The following is a 23,941-nucleotide window of genomic DNA, read 5'->3' as shown; positions in this document are numbered from 1 at the left end:
CCATGGGGTCACACAGAGTCAGACACGACTGAACGCCTAACACTTTCATTTTTCACAGCAGAGAGAAATGTAGACAGTGCCATACTACAAAAATAAGGACAAACCTCTCCTGGTTAGAGAACTCACTTACCTTGGGTGGGGTAAGAACAGGCTGGAGGTCATGGTCTTGATTTTTGTTCAGCTCTATATATAGTTTGTCATGAAGAACAAGTTTTCCTGTTGTAGTTTGTTAAAAAAATCCAAATATGCACGTGTGTGTATGTGCATGTATGTGTATGTGCCTTACATGTATAAATGGAGAGCCGCAGCTCTGTGGAGATATAATGGTATGAAGACAAGTACAGTATATAAAGAGAAACCAGCGTGCTCAATTCAACCCCGGCTCTGCAACCGGAGCAGGAAACACACACGAGCACAGAAAATAGAGATGAGAAGAAAGTACAGCAAAATGGTCACAATTTTTACATCTGGGAGTAAAAATAGTGTCTTTGAATTTTTCTTAATATATATGCAAATGGTCCCCAATTTATACGATGGCTCAACTTACAATTTTTTAACTTTTTGATGGTACAAAAGCAATATGCATTCAATGGAACCGTACTTTGAATTTCTCTTTTCCTGGCTAGCACTCTGCAGTCTGACCATCTCTCCCAATGCTGGGCAGTGGCAGTGACTCAGCCATGGGATCCCAAAGATGAACAGTGGTACACCTACAGCCATTCTGTATCCCTACAACCCATGACTGTCAGTCTCTGCAGTCAATACATTACATGAGATATTCCATATCCTGCTACAAAACAGGTTTTCTTGGGCTTTGTACTAGCCCAGCTGTCGGCTAATGTAAGTGTTCTGAGCATGTTTAAGGTAGGTGAAGCTAAGCTGTGTTTGGTAGATTAGCTGCATTAAATGAATTTTTGACTTAATGATATTTTCGACTTAAGTAATATTTTCAACTTAACAATGGCTTTATCAGGACATAACCCGTTTGTATGTTGGAGGAAGAGTTGTAACATGGTTCCCATATTTTCTACCTTGACTATATAACATTTATAAACAGGAAAAATATCATTTAAAAGTTGAAACAAGGGGCACACTGGGAAAAAGAACCATGTAGAACATAGGTTCGTGAGAGTTTCCCAGTTGGAATTTAGGGGCTGAATATTTTCTCAAAGAGCTGCAAGCAATAACCCTAAAGTGAAAAAATAACCAAAATACTAAGAGTAAACTGCAAGTTGTTTTGATTTCTTATCAAACCACAGTTAATGATGCATTATTACCATTGCTGATATGAAAATAAATTCTGGCAAAGAAGACATATGAATTATCAAGACTGTGTTCAAATAGAAGGGGTCAAAAATAGAAGACAAAACCCAGCTTGAACTCTGTGTGTCTTATGGAAAGCTGGCTTTCTAACAGGCAACCCTTAAGGTTTCTGGCATCTCCATTTTGCATAGTTTCTTAGTGCATTTTTTCTTACTACAAAAAAAGGGGGGATAATATCTTTATATAAAAGTGAGTTGCTATGCATGAGAATTTGAATAAGTTCCTGTGTTGGGGAAATTAAAGTGTTGATGACTCTGGTAAAAATGTACCTAAAATGTTCTCTCACTTTAAATATGCTTCTCTCTCAAGTGTAACCTCCCCTCCTGACCAATCCGTGCTGATGCTCTGTGACAGCATGTTTCATTCATGTAGGGTTTATTAAGAGCCCATCCTGAGTTGGAGATAATGCTAGAAGCTGGAAATCAGAGATGAAGACCCTAATTCAGGTTTTTGAAAGTGAACGTGTTATTTGCTCAGTTGTGTCCCACTCTGCGATCCCATCAACTATGTAGCCCTCGAGGCTCCTTTGTCTGAAATTCTTCAGGCAAGAATACTGGCGTGGGTAGCCCTTCCCTTCGCCAGGGGATCTTCCCGATCCAGGGATCGAACTCGGGTCTCCTGCATTGCAGGTGGATTCTTTACCATCTGAGCCTTTACCTTCCCTGAGACCCAGGGAAGCCTCCGGTCTTTGAAGTACGGAGACTTGAGACTACTCTCTGGCGCCACCTACTGATCACACAGAATTTCAATTCAAAACAGTAAAATTTGAATTTTCTTCTCTGTACAGCCCACACTTCGGAAAAACATAGATGCTTTTCCAATCTCGTTTGTCTGATCCCTGGGACTGCATGTATATTAATATCTAACGCAACAGTATCCTCGAAAATTGTCCTAAAGGCTAACAGGAACTTGCATTATATTAGCATCTAAACAGAAATGTCAGGTTCGTCACTCTGAAGTTTTAAAATAAAAACGATATTTGGGTCACTTTAGGCACCACACATATTTGACTGTGAAGAAGGTAAGACGCTTACATACTACTCATGAGAGAGGACTAAGAATCTTTGCTTCTTCAAGTTCTCTTTAATTATATAACACACCCCCCAATAACCCAAATCATACGGTGACTCTAAAGATCATTAACATTTGTTATGTCTGAATCCTGTATCAACTTATTAGGAAACCTTTCCTTTCCCCCCCTCATTTGCACCAAGCTGTTTTAGTCAAATATCCATGTAGCATTATGTAGAAAATGGTCCTTCATGCCAACAGATTTGTATCCATGTATTAAAACATGATTGATTACCCCAAACACATGGGGGATTTCAGAATGGAAGCTTCCAACAGGCTGAGAAGTACCATCTACTACACAAATTTAATGAGATGGAAAAATCCTTTATTAAAGTTGGGAAATCAAGTTGGAAGCGAACAGATGTATTCACTACTCATTTCATTCCAACCCCTAAATGGGATCATGTTGGTATCACTGAAGACTCTACAGCAGTTACAATATGGTGATTCAGAGGTCTCAAAATCATCACAGCATAAAAAAATTACAGTGAGCAGTATAAAATTGCAATTTATTATGGGGGCGAGGCGTTTTTCACAACAGCCCTTGAAAACAGTAAAGGCAAACCTCTCAGAATTCTCTGACTTCTTTTTTGTGTCACTCCCCTTTTCCCGCTTTCTCTTGTTTTATAAGCTCTAGTCTGGGATGGAATCCGCGGGACAGAGCAGGGCTGGGTGGGCACCTCCTTGGATGATGGAGTAAGTCTGCTTGGGGAGCTCTTGCTGGGACGTGGAGAATATGGGCGGCGCCGTGGTGGCCACTGCGATGCTCTGGCCTCCGTCGCTGACCACGGTCACTTCGGCGGCCCCCTCCTGAATCAGGGCGTTCAGGCCTTCGAAGTCAGTGCACGTGATGCCCGAGCTGGTGATGAAAGTCTGGTTGCCAGAGCCTTCCTGGGGGCCGCCCGGGGTGGTGGGGATGAGGGTCTGGTGCAGAGTGGCGCCCTCCGTCTGGTCGTGGGTGGTCAGCAGGACAGCCGGCTGGGGGAGCGCCGCGGCCTCGCTGGAGCAGCCAGAGGGCGGAGGGGGCGCGATCAGGTTGACCTGGCGGAGGATCTGCAGCCGGCTGTTGCCCCGCAGCTCCTCGGGGTTCGGCGCCACCAAGGTGGGCTGCACGATGTTCACGGCGGCCGCCGCCGCCTGGACGATGGTGCTGGCCTGGGGCACTTGGTGGCCGACGATGATTTTGACCCTGCCCTCGCTGAACTGGGGCGCCGGGGTGGGCGGGAGGGGCACCTGGAGGTGCCCCACGGCCAGGGGCGCGGCGGGCGGCTTGCCGGCGTCCACCTGGAACTGCAGCACCGTCACGTCGGCGCCCTTGCCGTCGCCGTACTCACTGTGCTGCCGCTTGTGGCTGCGGAGCGAGTCCTCGCGCATGAACGAGGCGTCGCAGCGGTCGCAGTGGAAGGTCTTCTTGGCGTCCAGCTTGGCCGCCTGGCGGCCGCTCGACCTGCCCACATCTCTCCGCTCCGCCGCCTCGCTCTTGAGCGCGTCGCCGTGGAACTTCTTCACGTGCTTGGCCAGGTTGCTGGGCTGCTTGGTGTCGAAGCTGCAGTGGCTGCACTTGAAGGGCCGGTCGGGGCAGTGCACGCGGCTGTGCACGCGCAGGGCGGCCTTGCTGGGGCACGAGTAGCTGCAGTCGGGGCACTTCTCGGGGTGCTCGGCCTGGTGCAGCCGGCTGTGCTTGCGGAGCGTGGCCTTGCTGTCCCCCAGGAAGTCGCAGTGCGGACACTTGAAGCTGTTCCCGCTGTGCTTGATGCGGATGTGCGACTTGAGGTTCCCCTTCATGGTGCAGCGGACACTGCAGAACTCGCACTTGAAAGGCTTCTCCCCCGAGTGCACGCGCATGTGCCTTTTCAAGTCCGAGCTGATTTTGAACTTGGCGCTACAGAGCCAGCACTGGAAGGGGGCGTCCCCTGTCAACACAAGGTGAGTTTCGATAAGAACAGGCAGGCAACACCCACAGCGGATCCCCCCGAAGCACACACCAGAAACCCGCGTAAACCGAGGCGGGCGGGTGGAGACCTTCTAACTGCAGCTCCTAGCAGCCCCTGGGAGGAAAAAAAAAAAAAGAGGGGTCCGGGACTTCTTTCCTTTCCCCAAACTTTCCCACCACCGCCATCATAATACCCGGAAGGACAATGGAGACTGAAAATCAAGCTGCTTAATCGTCCCCCGTAAAATGAGATTTGTGAATACGCTCAGTGTATCCTTTAAAACAATCAGGCTAGCTCTTGCTACGGTTAATGTGCTCGCTCTGCTATGGAACCGTTCACAGTTGTATAATTTTGCATAATCCGTTGATTCTGATTGAGTTACGTGTTGTAACAGATTCAAGGGTACATTTTCAAATCAGTCAGCTCCGTGCTCACTCATCAGAATATCCTTTTTACAGTGATTGAGACGCCCCGCTTATACTTCATGTAGATTTTTATCATTAAAGATGTGTTTATTGCGTGCAACTTATTTATCCCACATCGCCAGCTGCGTTCTTTACTCTTGGAGTTACAAAATCCAGCTGCTTGATTTTTTTTTTTTAAGATTCATGTTCGGTGAAAGATGAACAGGAAAAGCGCAATTGCAAACATCTGAAAGGACATGGATATTCCAAATTTATTTCCTCAGTGAATGCCAAGTCCCAATTGTCTGATAACTGAAGCAAATTGGTGAGCCCACCCATTGCAATGCTGTTTGAGCAAGAGAAACAGCAGCTAAGAGTCTTCGGTGGCTTCTGGGAAGGCAGGTGCCCTGCTGAGCATTCCACAAGAATGGTCTCATCTGAAGATCCCGACATTCCCATGAGGTGGGGACCACCGTCAATGATATTCTCAGCACTATTTACGAATGAGGAGACTGAGGCCTAGAGGGGCTACATCACTGCTTCAGTCACTGGGTGGTATGCGGCAGAGCTCGGGTTCCAGCTGGTATTTTCAGGTGCTGGGTGATTATCTGTACATACGACCAAGGCTTTCTTACCATAAACTTAAAAGACTGGGATTGTGTTCCAGCTTTTTGGTACAAGACCTATAACATCGTCGTGAGATGCTCGACAATGGCGGGGAGCAGATTAAACAAGCTTTGAGAAAATGAAGATGCTCCAAACCAAACAACGCTTTGCATGACTACAGTGCCACTAAGGCCATTCACACAAAACTCTCGAACAAGGAATGGTAAGCTATACGGACTATGGGCCAAATCCGGCCCACAGTTCACTTCTGTAAATAAAGTTTTATTGTACCACAGTCGCGTCCGTCTGATAATGTGTTGTTGATGATTGCTTTCGTGCCGCAGCAGCAGGGATGAGTAACTGTGACAGACAATGTATTGCCCGCAAAGCCTACAGTATTAACTATCTGGCTCTTTATGGAAAAGTTTGCTGGGCTTCCCTGGTAGCTCGGTGGTAGACAGTCCGCCTGCCAAAGCAGGAGATGCTGGTTCGGTCCCTGGTCTGGGAGATGTCACATGCCTTGGAGCAAGTAGCCCTGTGTGCTGTGACTGCTGAGCCCTTGCGCCCTAGAGCCCGCGCTCCACACTGGGAGACGCCATGGCAGTGGGGGCCAGCGCACCCCGACTGTGGGGTGGCCCCCACTTACTGCACCGAGGGAAGGCCCACATGCAGCAACAAAGGCCCATCACAGCCATAAATAAATGTATCAAACCATTAGAAAAGAAAAAGTTTGCTGACTTCTGCCTTAGAATGTTGCTCGTAACCCTTTTCATGCCATGGGCCCCCGTTTGGCAGTGAAATCCGTGGACCCTTTCTCAGGACGACGTTTAAATGCACAAAGGGAAGTGAAGTCGCTCAGTCGAGTCCGACTCTTTGCGACCCCATAGACTATAGCCTACCAGGCTCCTCTGTCCATGGGATTTTCCAGGCAATAGTACTGGAGTGGATTGCCATTTCCTTCTCCAGGGGATCTTCCCAACCCAGGGCTCGAACCCGGGTCTCCCGCATTGTAGACAGACGCTTTACCATCTGAGCCACCAGGGAAGTCTGAAATGCACAAGGTAGACTAAAATAAAAAGCAATAGGAAGACAAGGGAAACTAATTGTACTGAAGTTATCAAAAATTGAAAGAAAAAAATCTGTGATTTGGCAATGTGTGTGCTTTATTGGAGCATGAAGTGACAAGCCCCGGTGGCGGGTCTAGGGACTACAATAATTTCTTAATAGAGAAGAAAGTAAACTATATTTTGATCTATCAAAAATACTTGCAATAAAAAGATCTGTGACTTCTTTCGACAAGGTCACACATACTGTAATCAGATTGGATGCCCATGTTCAGCACTGAAGGACACATCACATCCAGTAAGATCAGTGAGAATGAAGATGTGATTTTCTCCCTCATCCAAGTTCACGGACCTCCTAAATTCTACTCATGGGCCTCTGGGTGGAGGTGTCTGTGAATTCAGAGGAAGAGCTGTTGCTCCAGAATGTTCTACTAGGCATTCCAATTACATCATTGCCCCAACTAGTGACCATCTGTTTGCCATTTTTTTTTTTTTTGCAAAGCAACCAGCAAAGGTCAAACCTGGAAAAACCAGGTAACCAAATCTCATAGCTGAGTTGTAGAGCTTGACAGCACTTTCTGACATGAAAGCAGAGGCTTTAAATCTCTTCATCATCTTTTTCCTTTTTAAAAAAATTTTTATATTTTCTTCTTTTTCCTTTTAAAGTGAAAGTGAAAGTCGCTCAGTCATGTCCGACTCTTTGCAACCCTGTGGACCGAAGCCTGCCAGGCTCCTCTGTTCATGGAATTCTCCAGGCAAGAATACTGGAGTGGGTAGCCATGCCCTCCTCTGGGGGATCTTCCTGACCCAGGGATAGAATCCAGTCTCCTGCATTGCAAGCGGATTCTTCACGAGCTGAGCTACCAGGGAAGTCCTTTTCCTTTTAACCGTAAATTAATTTCTTAAATGAGGCAGAAATGTTAGTACCAGTCCCACAGGACCAGAAATTCTCAAAGCTAATGACTACGATCGTTCCTGCCCACTACCTGGTCCCCACAGTATCTGGTACCTGGTGGGACTCAATGAATGGTGCTCAATGGATAAGCAACTGACGTATTTAAGCTGACAGAGCTTTCTTGAGTTCAGGTTGCTGCTAAGACAAGGTAGTTGATCCAAGAGATGAAAAGGTAAAAACAAACTCCTATTAATCTTACAACTTATAAAAATTTACAAGTGCCACAGATTTATAAAAGGGAAATGAATGTTTCATGGAGACACTGCGTAAGTGGCATACAGTTAAATTTTTAGAAAATATACTTTTTCTAGATGCACTTAAATATGCTACTATAAATGGCAAGCTTTCCCTAAGTTGACTCTGACCCACTTTTGTAAATGCATCCTTCAGTGCTCCTAACTCAGGTGGGAGAGACTTCTGAAGAAAATCAAATGGCCACCAGTCATGCCAACGTCTTAACTTGCTATAGTATCTTAATGTCCCCAGAGGTCCCCACCTCCTAGCCGTCTCTGCAGCCACGGCCTCTTCCAGGTATGTGGTTATGCAGGCTCTCCCGGCAGGGGCAGGGTGACCTTCCATGACCCCCAGAGGATAGCCTCAATCATGTCACTGGGTTTGGCGGATGGTGTGCCAACTAGACTTGATGCGAGTAGGCCTTGAACCAGGGCCCGTGAATTAGGCTTTGCCCACGTGCACCTCTGTCACCCACTGCCTGAGAGGGCCAATCCTGTCCTTGCCCGCTGGTCCCAGAAGCAGGGTGACAGAGCCGGAGCAGAGCTGCACTGCTGCAGCCAAGGCCACTGGACGCCCAGCCCACAGCCGGCAGATTCTCAGATCTGTAAGTGAGCCCAACGAAGACCAGCAGAGTTGACCCGGTGACACTCAGCTGATCCCTGAACACGCGCAAGGAAGACACGCTGCTGCACCCACCGAGGTTTTCTGGGGCCTTTTGTTACACAGCGTCACTGTGACATTAGATAGCTGATACATGTATCAGCGTCCAGAAGCACAGCGCTGCCTTAACAGGAAACTGAAATACGTAGCGCTGACTGTGGGCCTGGGCGGCAGGCAGAAGCAGGGAACAGTGGCAATGGCCAGCACCGAACGGCGAACGTTTGGTAAAACTGCCGCCTGTTGTGACTCAGAAGATAGAAGGTGTACCCACTGAAGTTTGGACTTGAGCAGAGAGATCAGTTCTAAGCAGAACAGTGAAAGTATCTTACAAGCTGTGTCTGATGAGGTCCCATAGGAAAGAGACAAACTCGAACAAGGACAGGCCATTTCAAGACAGAATTTAGAGACAATCTAGAAAGCCAAAGATGTGCTGGTCTGGATGAAGCTTCTCGTCTCCAACCAGCAAAAGATTTTCAAAGTAAGACAAAAGCCTGGGGACAAAGATCATATCCAGGGAGCTGATCTCTGAGGGAAGGACAAATGAGGAAAGAGGGGTGAGAGCGTAAGGTTCCTGGTTAAAATCTCCAGACGAATAAAGCTGCTGCCGGCTGAGTCCTCTCAGCTGGACAAGGATTCCCAAAAGTCTCACTGGTTTCAACCTCCAGAAGGCTACATGCCCAAAGGGTCTATAATTAGGTTTAGAAGTAAGGCAAGTCTCCAAGAGGAGTATGGGTGTGGCTTCTGGCACACAAATACATAGGAGATGCACAGTGTTTTTAAGGCAGCTTTACTAGCAACGACGTCACCAGTCTAGAGTAAAATAAAATCCAGAAAGATCCCAAGTTTCTCTAGGATGGAAGCAGGTGGAGAAAGTTTCTCAAAAGTACGTTTCCACTCCTTTTCAGAAGTGGAGAAGGAAGGCCAGCACAGGACGCTGCAGGGGACAGAGCCCAAAGCCAGGCAGCTGGGCCAACGCTTACTCAAGAAACACTCCCTGTCCTCAGAGTGGGGGGACCTGGAAGCACCTTTCCCGAGAGAGTTCAGAAGTCTGTGGACCAGTGACTGCCAAGTGCCTCCCGTTCCTCCCCTTGGAATGGCAGGATTATTCTCAGTATTCTGACTGTGTTTCACTGCGATGTTTGGGAGTGTGGGGACAGACAACTTGTCTTTCTATTTCAAATGCAAAAGGCTCTAGGTCAAGAGAGGCCATATCTGTACCTGATGGAGATTATAGGATCCTGGTCTGTAAAGCTGATTCTATGATTAGATGTGACTTGTGGGGGTCTGGGGAGAGAGCAAGAATGTACCTGCATGTCAGAGAGAAGTGGATGGTGGTGGAATGAACTCTGGTTGGTGTGAAAACGGCCTTCGCCATGTAACCTTTGATGACCCTCCACTGTGGGTGAGCTCGGCCTACCCCTTGATACCAGGTCCAATCAGGTAACTGACTTTAGCCAACGGGATGCAAGCAGAGGCTTGCAATGAGCTTACACACAGGGGCATGCTTGTTTTGTCTGCCATCGTCCTGAGAAGGACAAGCTTGGAGTAGCCCACTGGTCCCAGAAGGAGGCCATGACATATGTGGACAGAGCCAGACGGCCCTAGCCAAAGCAGGGGGACAGCCGGCAGATGCCCAGCCAAGGTCCGTGGACACCTGGCCTTTCCCACATACGTGATTAAGCCCGGCCAAGATCAATGGAATGTCTAGCCAACCGCCTGCTGACCTGAAGTATGTGAGCAATGAGTGCTTTTACTAACATAAAATGCCACTGAGATTTGGTGGTGGTTACACAGCGTCAGTGAATCAAAAGCTAACAGACACACACTTGCTAAAAGGAAAACGTACGTAATTTGTTAAGTTACCTACTCTGCTGAGTTTTTCCATCAAGCCGTCCCATGATGAAGTGATGAGCATTCTTTAAAAAATCATTGAAATGTCTAACCACATGTTGTGAAGACATTTACTAAACAGGCATTTTATATCTCTATTTTATTTAGAGCACTTTCTTGATTAAATACTAGTGGCTGAGTTACTAAAGAAATGCATAAAGCTGGAACTTGGCTGTTCTCCCCTGTTGTACAGAGAAAGATGCTGCCGAGCAGATGACAAGCAAGACGGCACAGCGGGGGGGTGAGCTGGCGCCAGTTCCCTGCCCGAGGTCGTGACTCGGCACCAGACGGCGCCGGTCCTGAGCGCCAGGCCGGCGGGCGCGCAGGGCGAGGGCCGCACAGGGGACTTACCCGTGTGGGAGCGCAGGTGCACGGTGAGCTGGCTGGAGTTGCGGCTGGCGTAGGGGCAGAGCTGGCACTTGAAGGGCCGCTCGTCCGAGTGGATGCGCAGGTGCTTGTTGAGGCTACTGCTGTCCGCGGCCGCGTAGTCGCAGCTCTTGCACTTGTAGGGCTTCACGCCCGTGTGGCAGCGCGTGTGGGTCTTCAGCTTGTCCTTCCGGCTGAAGCACTTGCCACAGACTTCACACTTGTGGGGCTTGTCGCCTTCAGACAAGCACGTGCGGCAGCAGGGAGCAAATGAGAAAGGAAAAAGGCTTACTTCCCGCGGCCTTAAGAAAAGAGTAAGGCAGAGTCGCCCAAGAATGTTTTGAAACTCCCCCCCAAACTAGACGGATGGGTTTTAGTTGCCAATAGACAGCTGGTGGGGAGCTGCTGTACAGCGCAGGGAGCTCAGCTTGGTGCTGCGTGATGACCTAGAGGGTGGGTGGCGGGGAGGGAAGGAGGTTCAAGGGGGAGGGGATATGTATATTATATATATATGCTTAAATATATATACACACATAGCTGATTCACTTTGTGGTACAGCAGAAACTAAAAGAAGATCGTAAAGCAATTATACTCCAATTTAAAAGTAAAACTAGATGGGGCTCCCCTAGTGGTTCAGCCGCAGTGACTGCACTCCCGACGCAAGGGGCCAGGGCTCAATCGTTGGTGAAGGAACTAGATCCCACAGACCGCAGCCAAGACCCAGTGTAGTCAAACCAAGAAACAATAATAATGAAGAAAGCTGGATGGATAGCTGGCCAAGAGCTGGCGTTGTGGGAGACGGGGAACTGCTTCTATTTTGTTTATTAGGATTTTCTAATTTTTCTGACAGTGAATATGAATTCCTTATCAATTAAAAATTGCTCAAATTTTAAAGTGCAGCTAAGTAAAAATGAGAAACATTGTCTTTTATACCCACTTGTTCTTTTTTCTTTTTCATAACAGACACTGCCTAAAACTAAGTCTCTGAGCTCATGGCTGACCAGCCTAAGAATACATTTCTCAGCCTCACTTGCAGCCAGAGGTGATTCTGTGATAAAGTCATCATCAATCAAACGGCAGAGAAGGTAAACGTGTTCCTTTCGTAAAAGGAAATTGCTTGACTTTTACTTTTTCTCTTTCCACCTGTCTTGCCAGCGGTTACCAAGACGGGGAAGTGAACAAACACGTGAGGCCATGACGGCTGCAGAGGGTGGATATGTGCCCAACGCACCGACACTAGAGGGAACTTCAGCCCTCAGACGATCTCCCAGAACTCGCTGCCTATCTGCCTAGACCACCCGCTGACCTCTGGACAGTTATGCGAGACGGACACAGACCCCTACCGTGTGTGAGCTGGCATCTGAGCGTCTCTGTTACAGCAGCTTAATCTGTATTCACTAACACACCTGTCATCTTGCCACCCTTGAAAGTGAAGTGAAAGTGAAAGTCGCTCAGTTGTGTTCCATTCTGTGACCTCATGGACTATACTATACAGTCCATGGAATTCTCCAGGCCAGAGTACTGGAGTGGGTAGCCTTTCCCTTCTCCAGGGGATCTTCCTAACCCAGGGATTGAATCCAGGTCTCCCGCATTGCAGGTGGATTCTTTACCAGCTGAGCCACAAGGGAAGCCCAGGAATACTGGAGTGGTTAGCCTATGCCTTCTCCAGAGGATCTTTCTGACCCAGGAATTGAACTGGGGTCTTCTGCATTGCAGGCGGATTCTTTATCAACTGAGCTATCAGGGAAGCCCTGCCACCCTTGAACACCTGCCAATTTTTTGATGTATATTTTTCTGATGACTTTTCTATGTGTGTGTGTACATTTTGGGGTACAAAAGCCTTCCTGGCCAATATCAATTTAAATACTTATTTTTGAATGGTACTGTGTCTCTCAAAGATTTTACTTAACCCTCTCAACTTGGATTAGAATCCAGGATGGCCTTGCCTTCTTAGCCAAATGCAACACTGTCTCCCTATTATTGACTACTTTCTTATACTTGAAATAATTTCAATCATGTTCATATCATTAAATTTCTAGAACGTAAGTGTTAGGGTGAAGTATTTCACTGTATGGATGTACTGTAAATTAATGAACCAATTTCCTACTTGGCCATTGAAAGAATGAAGTGGATACATACACATATGGATGTGGAAAGACCTCCGGCGTTGAGGGAGAAACAGCAAGCTGCAGTGATAGCGTCTACGATATCAACTTCATAAGAAATGGAAAAAGTACGTTTTGTGTCTGCTAAAGCCCAGTATGGGCTTCCCTGGTGGCTCAGATGGTAAAGAATCTGCCTGCAATGTGGGAGACCTGGGTTCGATCCCTGGGTCAAGAAGATCCCCTGGAGGAGGGCATGGCAGCCCACTCCAGTGTTCTTGCCTGGAGAATCCCATGGACAGAGGAGCCTGGTGGGCTGCAGTCCATGGGGATGCAAAGAGTCAAACATGACTGAGCGACTAAGCACAGCAAGCCCAGTATAGGCATGCCAAAATTCAAGAATGAGACACGCTGGACTATAAAGACTGATGACTTTTGGGCATGTATCCGATATGAAGCAGGCAGTGAGTCAGGATTTTCACTTTTTACATACCAAACACATATTTTGACCAAATCCTAAATAGCTAAGTGCTAAAGTCAATTGTCAGTCAAAGGTCATCACTATCTTCATAGAATAAACATCTGGGATTTAAGAATACCTCTACAGAAGTGTATTAAAGATTATAATTTGATTATTAAAAATGTTCATAGTCAGAAAATCCAGCAACCATCACTTCTCGTTATTGTCAGCTGCTACAGCTGTGGGTGCCATGCTGCGTACTCCGATGCTGGACAGTGGTGGAGCCAGGCGGGTGGTTTTTGGCCAGCTCTGCTGGCAGAGTCCTGATCCCGTTGGTCCTGGCCACACCCTCTTCTAAGGCAAGGGCATTGTCAGCACCCCGACTTGAATGTGTTAATGGAGACGCTAGAGTTATACAGAAACCACCTTACAAGCCCAAGCCTGGTTAACCGGGAGGAGAGGACGCTCCCTGAGGATCTGCAGCAGTGAACTTCAGGCCACTGTCCTCACTTATACTTTATAATATTTCCCTAATTTTCATAAGTCATGATAGCACTTTCCTCTTGCAGTGATGAATATGCTATATGTGACTGATGGAACTTCAACATAGGAAACCCACCAGGAGAGGCTTATTGCTTGGTACATTGAGAATGCTTACCAATACCTGAAACATAATAATTTCAGAGTCTGATAACTCGATGAAATTCAAATGACAAGATGCTGTGAGGCTGATTAGACCTGTGGCCAAGGAATATCTGAGATAACTGCTGGATATTTTATCTTCTTCATTTTACCTTATAGATACTTTATCTGAGGCTAAGCAGATTTTGGGCAATTAGTGATGCCCAATACAAATTTCAGTGTCCCTCCCTTATATACATGGATCCTCATTGAATTTATACATGACTATATCATTTGAGTTATAAGCATCTAATACTTTGTTAAAAATAGCCTAAAAGCAATTCCTTCTCCATGTGTAAAGTCTGGGAGACACAAAAATGATACATTAAAGAAAATTAAATCACCAGAAATCATTGTGGGTTTCTTTTTCCATGCATCAGTCTTTTTTTCTCCCTTGAAAATAGTTTTTGTCAAATTTCCCCTTGGAAATTGCAAAAACAACACACTCAGGTGTCCATCCAGTGACGCAGTGTAAAGATACCTAAGTGAAAAGTTACTGTTCTCCCCCTACTTGCTCTGTTTTCCAGTCATTACACACACACCATATACACATATGCTTACAAGATATTCTCCTCCAGGTGAGAAGAGCAGGTACATTTAAATTGTAGTTAATTCTGGCGGGCCAATTTTCGAAATGCCCATACTGTTCACATTTCCACTCCTCAGTTTGCTCACATCGATTCTAGCACTGAGCTTTCTTGCTCTAAACATTTTCTGCCAAAACCATGTGTAGAAACAGCGTCTTGTTTTTATTTCATCTGTGTTGTATTCCCGTGATGACCAGGGAGGTCTGTGTCATATCACGTGTTTGACTTGGCTGGACCCCCAGCTCCCAGCAGAGGAGGGATGTGTGTGACCACTTACCAGTATGGATTTTTAAATGACGCTCCATGTCCTTCATACCATAGGCAGTCTTGAACTGGCAACCTTCAAAAGGCAAGGAAAGATCAATGACAGAGGGAAACATTTACTTTAGAACGGAGAAACAGCGAAGCAACTTCCTTAACCAGCGGACGAACATTAATACCAGGTAACAGGACCAGCAGCGTCAGTGTGAATCCTGACACCAGGTATCAGGAAGCGCATAACACCACTTCCATGCGTCCTACTCAAACTGCTGCATCTAAGTCTAATCAGACAACCCAAAGTGATGAACATTTTATGCGATAACTGGCCTGTTACTTTGCAAAACTATCAAGTTCATGAAAGACAAAAGCTTAGATTAAAGGAAACTAAAGACCCATGTCCAAGGAGTGGCGGCTGCACGGGCGCAGGAGGGCCTAGAGGAGCTACTCCACGTTCAAGGTCAGAAGGGGCGGCGGTGAGGAGATGCCGCTCGTCCAAGGTAAGAGAAAGCCAAGTAAGACAGTATGTGTTGCAAGAGGGCATCAGAGGGCAGACACACTGAAACCATACTCACAGGAAACGAGTCAATCTAATCACACTAGGACCACAGCCTTGTCTAACTCAATGAAACTAAGCCACGCCTGTGGGGCCACCCAAGACGGGCGGGTCATGGTGGGCAGATCTGACAGAACGTGGTCCACTGGAGAAAGGAATGGCAAACCACTTCAGTACTCTTCCCTTGAGAACCCCATGAACAGTATGAAAGGCAAAATGATAGGATACTGAAAGGGGAACTCCCCAGGTCAGTAGGTGCCCAATATGCTACTGGAGATCACTGGAGAAATAACTCCAGAAAGAATGAAGGGATGGAGCCAAAGCAAAAACAATTCTCAGGTGAGGATGTGACTGGTGATAGAAGCAAGGTCCGATGCTATAAAGAGCAATATTGCATAGGAACCTGGAATGTTAGGTCCATGAATCAAGGCAAATTGGAAGTGGTCAAACAAGAGATGGCAAGAGTGAATGTCGACATTCTAGGAATCAGTGAACTGAAATGGACCGGAATCGGTGAATTTAACTCAGATGACCATTTATATCTACTGCTGCGGGCAGGAATCCCTCAGAAGAAATGGAGTAGCCATCATGGTCGACAAAAGAGTCCGAAATGCAGCACTTGGATGCAATCTCAAAAACGACAGAATGATCTCTGTTCTTAATCTCAAAAACGACAGAATGATCTCTGTTCTTAATCTCAAAAACGACAGAATGATCTCTGTTCGTTTTCAAGGCAAACCATTCAACATCACAGTAATCCAAGTCTATGCCCCAACCAGTAACACTGAAGAAGCTGAAGTTGAATGGTTCTATGAAGACCTACAAGACCTTCTGGAACTAACACCCCCAAAAGATGTCCTTTTCATTATAGGGGACTGGAATGCAAAAGTAGGAAGTCAAGAAACACCTGGAGTAACAGGCAAATTTGGCCTTGGAATACGGAATGAAGCAGGGCAAAGGCTAATAGTTTTGCCAAGAGAACGCACTGGTCATAACAAACACCCTCTTCCAACAATACAAGAGAAGACTCTACACATGGACATCACCAGATGGTCAACACCGAAATCAGATTGATTATATTCTTTGCAGCCAAAGATGGAGAAGCTCTATACAGTCAGCAAAAACAAGACCAGGAGCTGACTGTGGCTCAGATCATGAACTCCTTATTGCCAAATTCAGACTTAAATTGAAGAAAGTAGGGAAAACCACTAGACCATTTAGGTATGACCTAAATCAAATCCCATATGATTATACAGTGGAAGTGAGAAATAGATTTAAGGGCCTAGATCTGATAGATAGAGTGCCTGATTAGCTATGGAATGAGGTTCGTGACACTGTATAGGAGACAGGGATCAAGACCATCCCCATGGAAAAGAAATGCAAAAAGCAAAATGGCTGTCTGGGGAGGCCTTACAAATAGCTGTGAAAAGAAGAGAAGCCAAAAGCAAAGGAGAAAAGGAAAGATATAAGCATCTGAATGCAGAGTTCCAAAGAATAGCAAGAAGAGATAAGAAAGCCTTCCTCAGCGATTAATGCAAAGAAATAGAGGAAAACAACAGAATGGGAAAGACTAGAGATTTCTTCAAGAAAATTAGAGATACCAAGGGAACATTTCATGCAAAAATGGGCTTGATAAAGGACCAAAATGGTATGGACCTAACAGAAGCAGAAGATATTAAGAAGAGGTGGCAAGAATACACAGAAGAACTGTACAAAAAAGATCTTCACGACCAAGATAATCACGATGGTGTGATCACTCACCTAGAGCCAGACATCCTGGAATGTGAAGTCAAGTGGGCCTTAGAAAGCATCACTATGAACAAAGCTAGTGGAGGTGATGGAATTTCACTTGAGCTATTTCAAATCCTGAAAGATGATGCTGTGAAAGTGCTGCACTCAATATGCTAGCAAATTTGGAAAATTCAGCAGTGGCCACAGGACTGGAAAAGGTCAGTTTTCATTCCAATCCCAAAGAAAGGCAATGCCAAAGAATGCTCAAACTACTGCACAATTGCACTCATCTCACACACTAATAAAGTAATGCTCAAAATTCTCCAAGCCAGGCTTCAGCAATACGTGAACCGTGAACTTCCAGATGTTCAAGCTGGATTTAGAAAAGGCAGAGGAACCAGAGATCAAATTGCCAACATCCGCTGGATCATGAAAAAGCAAGAGAGTTCCAGAAAAACATCTGTTTCTGCTTTATTGACTATGCCAAAGCCTTTGACTGTATGGATCACAATAAACTGTAGAAAATTCTGAAACAGATGGGAATATCAGATCACCTGACCTGCCTCTTGAGAAACCTATATGCAGGTCAAGAAGCAACAGTTAGAACTGGACATGGAACAACAGACTGGTTCCAAATAGGAAAAGGAGTATGTCAAGGCTGTATATTGTCACCCTGCTTATTTAACTTCTATGCAGAGTACATCATGACAAACGCTGGGCTGGAAGAAACACAAGCTGGAATCAAGATTGCCGGGAGGAATATCAATAACCTCAGCTATGCAGATGACACCACCCTTATGGCAGAAAGTGAAGAGGAACTAAAAAGCCTCTTGATGAAAGTGAAAGTGGAGAGTGAAAAAGTTGGCTTAAAGATCAACATTCAGAAAATGAAGATCATGGCATCCAGTCCCATCACTTCATGGGCAATAGATGGAGAAACAGTGGAAAAAGTGTCAGACTTTATTTTTCTGGGCTCCAAAATCACTGCAGATGGTGACTGCAGCCATGAAATTAAAAGACGCTTACTCCTTGGAAGGAAAGTTATGACCAACGTAGACAGCATATTCAAAAGCAGAGACATTACTTTGCCAACAAAGGTTCGTCTAGTCAAGGCTATGGTTTTTCCTGTGGTCATGTATGGATGTGAGAGTTGGACTGTGAAGAAGGCTGAGTGCCGAAGAATTGATGCTTTTGAACTGTGGTGTTGGAGAAGACTCTTGAGAGTCTCTTGGACTGCAAGGAGATTCAACCAGTCCATTCTGAAGGAGATCAGCCCTGGGATTTCTTTGGAAGGAATGATGCTAAAGCTGAAACTCCAGTACTTTGGCCACCTCATGCCAAGAGTTGACTCACTGGAAAAGACTCTGATGCTGGGAGGGATTGGGGGCAGGAGGAGAAGGGGACGACAGAGGATGAGATGGCTGGATGGCATCACCGACTCGATGGATGTGAGTCTCAGTGAACTCCGGGAGTTGGTGATGGACAGGGAGGCCTGGCGTGCTGCAATTCATGGGGTTGCGAAGAGTCGGACACGACTGTGGGACTGAACTGAACTGAACTGAAAGACACATGAAAACTAAATGCCGTGTGTGATCACAAATTGGATCCTGGACTAAGGGAAAAATATTTTTCTTTTGATACAGAGGACTTTAATGAGACAGTTGGCAAACTCTTGATAAAGTCTGCAGTTTGATAACAGCATTTATCAATGTTAATTTCCTGATTTGGATGACTGTACTGTGGTTATATAAAAGAATTTCCTTGTTTTTAGGAAATGTGTATTAAGGTGCTTAGAGGTAAAGGTCATGTCTGCAACTTTGGGGGAAATATACGTACATTTAGAAAAAAACGGGCTTCCCTTGTAACTCAGTTGGTAAAGAATCTGCCTGCAATGCAGGAGACCTCAGTTCAATTCCTGGATCGGGAAGATCCCCGGGAGGAGGAAACGGCAACCCACTCCAGTATTCTTGCCTGGAGAATCCCATGGACAGAGGAGCCTGGCAGGCTACAGTCCATGGGGTTGCAAAGAGTTGGACAGGACTGAAGTGACTAATCCACCAACCACCAGAAAAAACAAAGCAAATGTAATATGTTAATATTTGGGAAATCCAGATGAAAGGTAAAGGCTGAAGGGAAAAGAAGGGCCCGGCAGAGGAGGAAAGGTTAGTTAGCTTCACCGACTGCAACGGGCATGAGTTTGAACAAACTCCAGGAGACAGGGAAGGACAGGGAAGCCCAGCACGCTGCAGTCCACGGGGTGGAAAGGAGTCAGACACGACTTAGCGACCGAACCATAACAAAAGGGTGCTCAGAAACTTTTTGTTTTACTTTTGCAACTTTTCCCTAAATCTGAAATTATTTCCAAATAAATTTTTTTGTTTTCCTTTTTTAAAGTAGGTAAGGGACAATTGTTCTGGATATCTTCCTAAGCCGTCGCACCAAGAGAAAGCCACAGTAATCTGAAATTCTCACTGTTCCCATTCAAAGGTCCTTGGCTGTTAAAGTCTTAGGGCCCAAGTGCATGGTGACCAGAGACAGTGAGAGGTGTGTCGTATGTGATGATGGAAATTCTGGGGTGTTGATTTCTAAGCCGGGCAGTTTGCAGCTGGCTTTGCCCAGTTGTCGGGAATCCAGGAGCTCGAGCCCTGGACCTGTTAAACGTCACGTTCTCTACACAAGCAGGACTCAGTGTCGCCTCTACCTGGATAGCAGCAGTTAAGCCTCTTCTGAGCCGGTGGGGCTGTGGGCTTTTTGGCACGCGACTTGGCAGGGAGAGAGATGACCGTGGCTGTCTGGTTTTGGTTGCTTTCCGTGGGCAGATACGTTTGATAGCCATGTTCAAAAACAAATTCTGGAGCTGAAACTAAAAGACAGGATGATTATTAATTTTCATAATACGAATCCCCAGTAGCTACTCCCTTTGCCTACATTCCTTTGTGAGAACGATTAGGCTGGATTGTCTTCCCACTGTTCCTTGCTGCTTAGGAGTGATCACGCGACCCTGTTCTAGCCAATGAGACACTAGAGAACATCCGCTGCGGGGGCTTCTGGAAAAGATTTTCTCCCTGATTTAAAAAAAACGTGGGGGCGGAAAGAGAGGTAGGTGAGGAAAACTCCTTCTTGCTGCCCTGGTTCCCCTGCTGTCTGTCTTTGGACATGCCTGATGAGGATGTGATGTCTGGATCTGAGGCAGCCACTTTGTAACCATAAAGGGAGATGCTGGGCCAGAGCCCTGAAACCTATTCAAATCCACACTCATTAAATAAACAAGAAATGCCCTATCGTTTATACCAGGTAGGTTTTCTGTTAACTTCACCCAAATGCATTTAGGTACTGTCCTTTCATAAACTTTATCACAAAATCCTTTCAAAAACCAGAAGGGAGCTGACTGAAGGAATTCTGGGCAAACTACAAATACTCTCTAAACACAAACACTCTTCAAGCATTCCTAAGACCAACCAACCCATAAATCAACCTATATTCTCACGGAAGTTTTGAGGAAAAAAGAATAAAAAGAAGACCAAACATCATTATCATCTTTGTCTTTAACATCTGTCATTGTAACAGGTAAAACAGGCAGTCCCAAATGTCTTTTCTTAAAATTGTTTTTACTGCTTTGTTAATGAAGTTAACAGTTTGCAGTTTGGGAATATGTATTTTCTTTTTTCCTTTATTATATGTAATCGTCACATGGAGATCTGGCTTCAGACAGGAGTAAATACGCCCTCTGCGGCTTGTTCAGGTGAACCTGTCAGGCTGAGAGGCCCTCCTGATGATTCTGAGAACCAATGTCATATTCTGCTTCCCAAACTTCAGTCACAGAGGCACCACCTGTGACATTTCTCCATTGTATTTACAAAGTACACTTCTTTAAATCAACACGGGCCTGACATCACTCCCTATTTTGGCTTTGCCTGCAGCAGGAATACCCACTCCAAAGGTCTGAGGTGCCAGTTATATTTTCTCTTAAAACAAACATTCTCTCTCTTTGAAGCTAAGATGTTATAGACTGTAAGATGTCACATTATTTTATATACAATAAATTTTTAAAAGCTGTCAATTCAACACATGATAACACACTGCTTTCATATTCCTTAGGTATTTTACATATATTGATATTCCTTAGAGATTTTACATGTATCGAATGAGTTCTCTGAGGCTTCACTGAACATTTGACAGGAAACCCACGTTCCTGGCATGCAGCTCTTGGGCACCTTGAGCAATGACAGCCTCATCCCAGTGTGTGGCAAAGAACACCCAGGTGGATCGGCATTTGCTGTTTGAGCAAACTCATGGTTTCCCGTCTTCTCAGCTGAAATATGTAGTGGGGAGTTAAGTGGCTTTTGTTTAAAGCTGGCAAAAGAGTCTGACAAACTGAAGTTCCATCTTCTTGCCAAGTCTCTTTGATGACCTGATCAACCACACCTGCCTCTTGGTGAGATGTTTCATCTACTCTGGGATTTAGCTGTTGGTTTTCAAAGTGTGGTCCCCAGCCAGCAGCAATGGACTTACCTAGGAATTTGCTGCAGAGGCAAGTTCTCAGGCCCCACCCCAGCTTATTGAATCAGAAACTCTAGGGTGGGCCCAGCAATCTGGCCTAACAAGCTGCCCACGTGATTCTGATAAACACAAGTTTGAGAACTAATGGTGCAGACCATGCTTTTCCATGCAGCTCAGCAGTAACCTTAACTCAACTTTGTCTAATCGAGGGACTCCATCTCTCTCAGTTGTAGCTTTGCGAAACCCAATGGTTGTTCCTCCAGCAACAAAATTTGCTTCATCAATATCAAATGGACCCCCTACTACTATTTCTAGGTATTTCTGGGTACAGTTACTTTTCATCTTCAACCCGAACCATCCTGCAGTATCTCAGGAGACATTTCAAACAGCAATTAAACCCAACACACAGAGCTCCCCAAAAAATGCACACATCTCTGCCGAAGTGAGTAGAACAGTGATCACTGATAATAATCCAGGTTATTCACAAACGTGCAAAGACAATTCCTTGGTGACTGCCTCCGGGCCGGCAGCCGTCTCGCTGATTCCAAGGCGCAGCCCCGTTTCAGGTGTTGTAATGTGTATCTGAACTGATGTGAGTCCAGGCTCAGCCACTTCCCACGGATGGGACTTCAGGCCAGTCGAGGAGCTCCTTTGAGCCTGTTTCCCAGCCCGTCGGTGGGGATAATCATGTGCCCACTTCACAAGGATATCACGAAGCTTCATGAGGGCATCAATAGTGCAGGATATGGGCACAGTTGAGTCTTAATAACACTAATCCCTATAGCTGAACAGAACTGGGCACCAAACTCTTAGCGGGAATGATCAAGGCTTAGGGGAGCAATCACCTCCACTTGCCTGGGACCGAGGGGCTTCCCTGGTCATAGGACCTGAGATAAAACTAGGATGGCTGGTCATGCCACCGTGATACCCCAGCTTGTGGGAAAGAAGACTGGGAGGCACAGGGGCTGGGGGGTTGTGACAGTGGTCAGGCACTCCCTACAGTCCGGCTGCGGAGTCTGTGACCCTCCGGGAGGCGAGTCCTGGGTTTGGAATGATCCTGAGCTTGGGATACCCACCGTCCCTGGAGATGGCCGGGCCTGTCTGCTAACCGCCCCCGCCCCGCCCCCACAAGCCTTAGCATCTCTTTTGTGGTGAGTCACAGCAAAGGGGAACCCTGAGAGTATTCTGGGGGGCAGCTCCTTTTCAGAAATCTGGTTTGCAAATATTTCCTCCCACCCAGGAAGCTGTCTTTACATTCCGCTGGCTGTTTCCTTAGGCGCACAGAAACTGATGCAGTCCTGCTGGTCTGTTTTTGCCTTTGCTGCACGTGCTTTCGGTGTCTTTAGGGGAGGCATCCAACTGGAGGGGTCGTTGGTAGGGGGCGGTCCCTTGTCTGTCTTCAGATTTGGCGTAAACAGTGGAATCTGAGTGTCCAGCAGACGTGAAGGCAGCGGGGACAACCCCAAGCACCCAGATCTGCTGAGCCGGGGATGCGCTTCTAGCAGAGATGTGACTTCCCCCAGGGAAGAATGTTCTCAACCCTTCTTTCCACTGGGGTGATCTGTAGCATGAGCGGCCGCTTTCTGGGGGTGTGGGTGGTCAGGTGCCCAGTTCTGTTCAGCTATAGGGATAACTTTCTGCAAGAGTTCAAGGCCTCGTCTCCCCTGTGGGCACGGCTCTTACAATCAACTCCAGTGCTTCTGGATCAGCCCCCACGCCTCCCCCTCCACCCCCAGCAGCTCACAGCCTCACACCTGCTTTCGGTTTTGACTCTGGGGCTCTCCCTGGCTTGCCAGTGTGCCCAGCTGCACGTCTGAGACACACAGCTTGTTACGCGCAGTCTCGGTTTGTAGCAGGAGCACCTCGGGTGTTCAATTATTCACCCATGATGTTGCTTAAAAAGTAAGACTGTCACATGAATTTCATAAGGAACCAAAACCGCCCTGAGCTTGGGACCCACTGGATGTCCTAGACCCGCGGAGCTCACAGGGGCCAACTGCAGCTCTTCCCACGAAACTGCTCTTCGAACATCTGAAGTCATCCACATCTCCCAAGTCCCTTTGCTTCTCCTTTCTTGTCTTCAACTTAAAAACTCCAGTTTTAATCCTTTTCTCTTTTTTAAAATTAAAAGTGTATTATATTGTCAAAACAAAAGAAAACACCGACTAGAAAATCCTGGGAGCACAGAAACGCGGGGAGAAAACCTGACCCAGGCTGTCCCCCCGTGGCAGCATACCCCTGCATGACATGCTCGCTGAATTCTGCACTTTTCCTCTGAAGCACTCATCTCTGCTGTAACTAGTTATGTGGCAAAGTATCCGACGCCCTTCCTCTCCACCATTCGGTTGGATGAGCCCAGTGAGGACGTGCATTTCCCTCCATCACTGTTTCCTAGACCCTCGCGTGGAACCCGGCACGCACAGGGGCTCAGGGAACACCTGTTTAGTGATGGATCAGATGGCCAACCTGTTCTTTTTACACAGATTTTAAAAATACAGAACTGAGATCATGGCTTAAATCATTTTGTATGCTTTTCTTTTTTATTAAACGATTAAACAA

At 46.4% G+C, this 23,941-nt stretch overlaps 1 protein-coding gene across 3 annotated transcripts in view; it reads right to left on the bottom strand.

Moving 5' to 3' along the window:
• ZFP64 (ZFP64 zinc finger protein) overlaps positions 1-23,941 on the bottom strand; it is a 75,376-nt gene that overhangs the window by 38,557 nt on the left and 12,878 nt on the right. The window contains exons 3-6 of one of the 3 annotated variants that reach the window (XM_027558243.1): positions 19,584-19,745; positions 14,615-14,677; positions 10,493-10,744; positions 2,392-4,307 (exon numbers count right to left, since the gene is read on the bottom strand). In XM_027558243.1, coding sequence (XP_027414044.1) covers positions 3,028-4,307; positions 10,493-10,744; positions 14,615-14,677; positions 19,584-19,745 — 1,757 coding nt within the window. In that variant the 3' untranslated portion in view covers positions 2,392-3,027. Of the gene's footprint in view, positions 1-2,391; positions 4,308-10,492; positions 10,745-14,614; positions 14,678-19,583; positions 19,746-23,941 lie in introns of those variants that run through there. The other 2 variants (XM_027558242.1, XM_027558245.1) reach the window with 2 other exon arrangements.

This window comes from Bos indicus x Bos taurus, chromosome 13, assembly GCF_003369695.1.
Source record: "Bos indicus x Bos taurus breed Angus x Brahman F1 hybrid chromosome 13, Bos_hybrid_MaternalHap_v2.0, whole genome shotgun sequence".
Classification (NCBI taxonomy): domain Eukaryota; kingdom Metazoa; phylum Chordata; class Mammalia; order Artiodactyla; family Bovidae; genus Bos; species Bos indicus x Bos taurus.
Note: the sequence above shows the minus strand (reverse complement) of the source record. Positions and strands in the feature narration are given on the sequence as shown.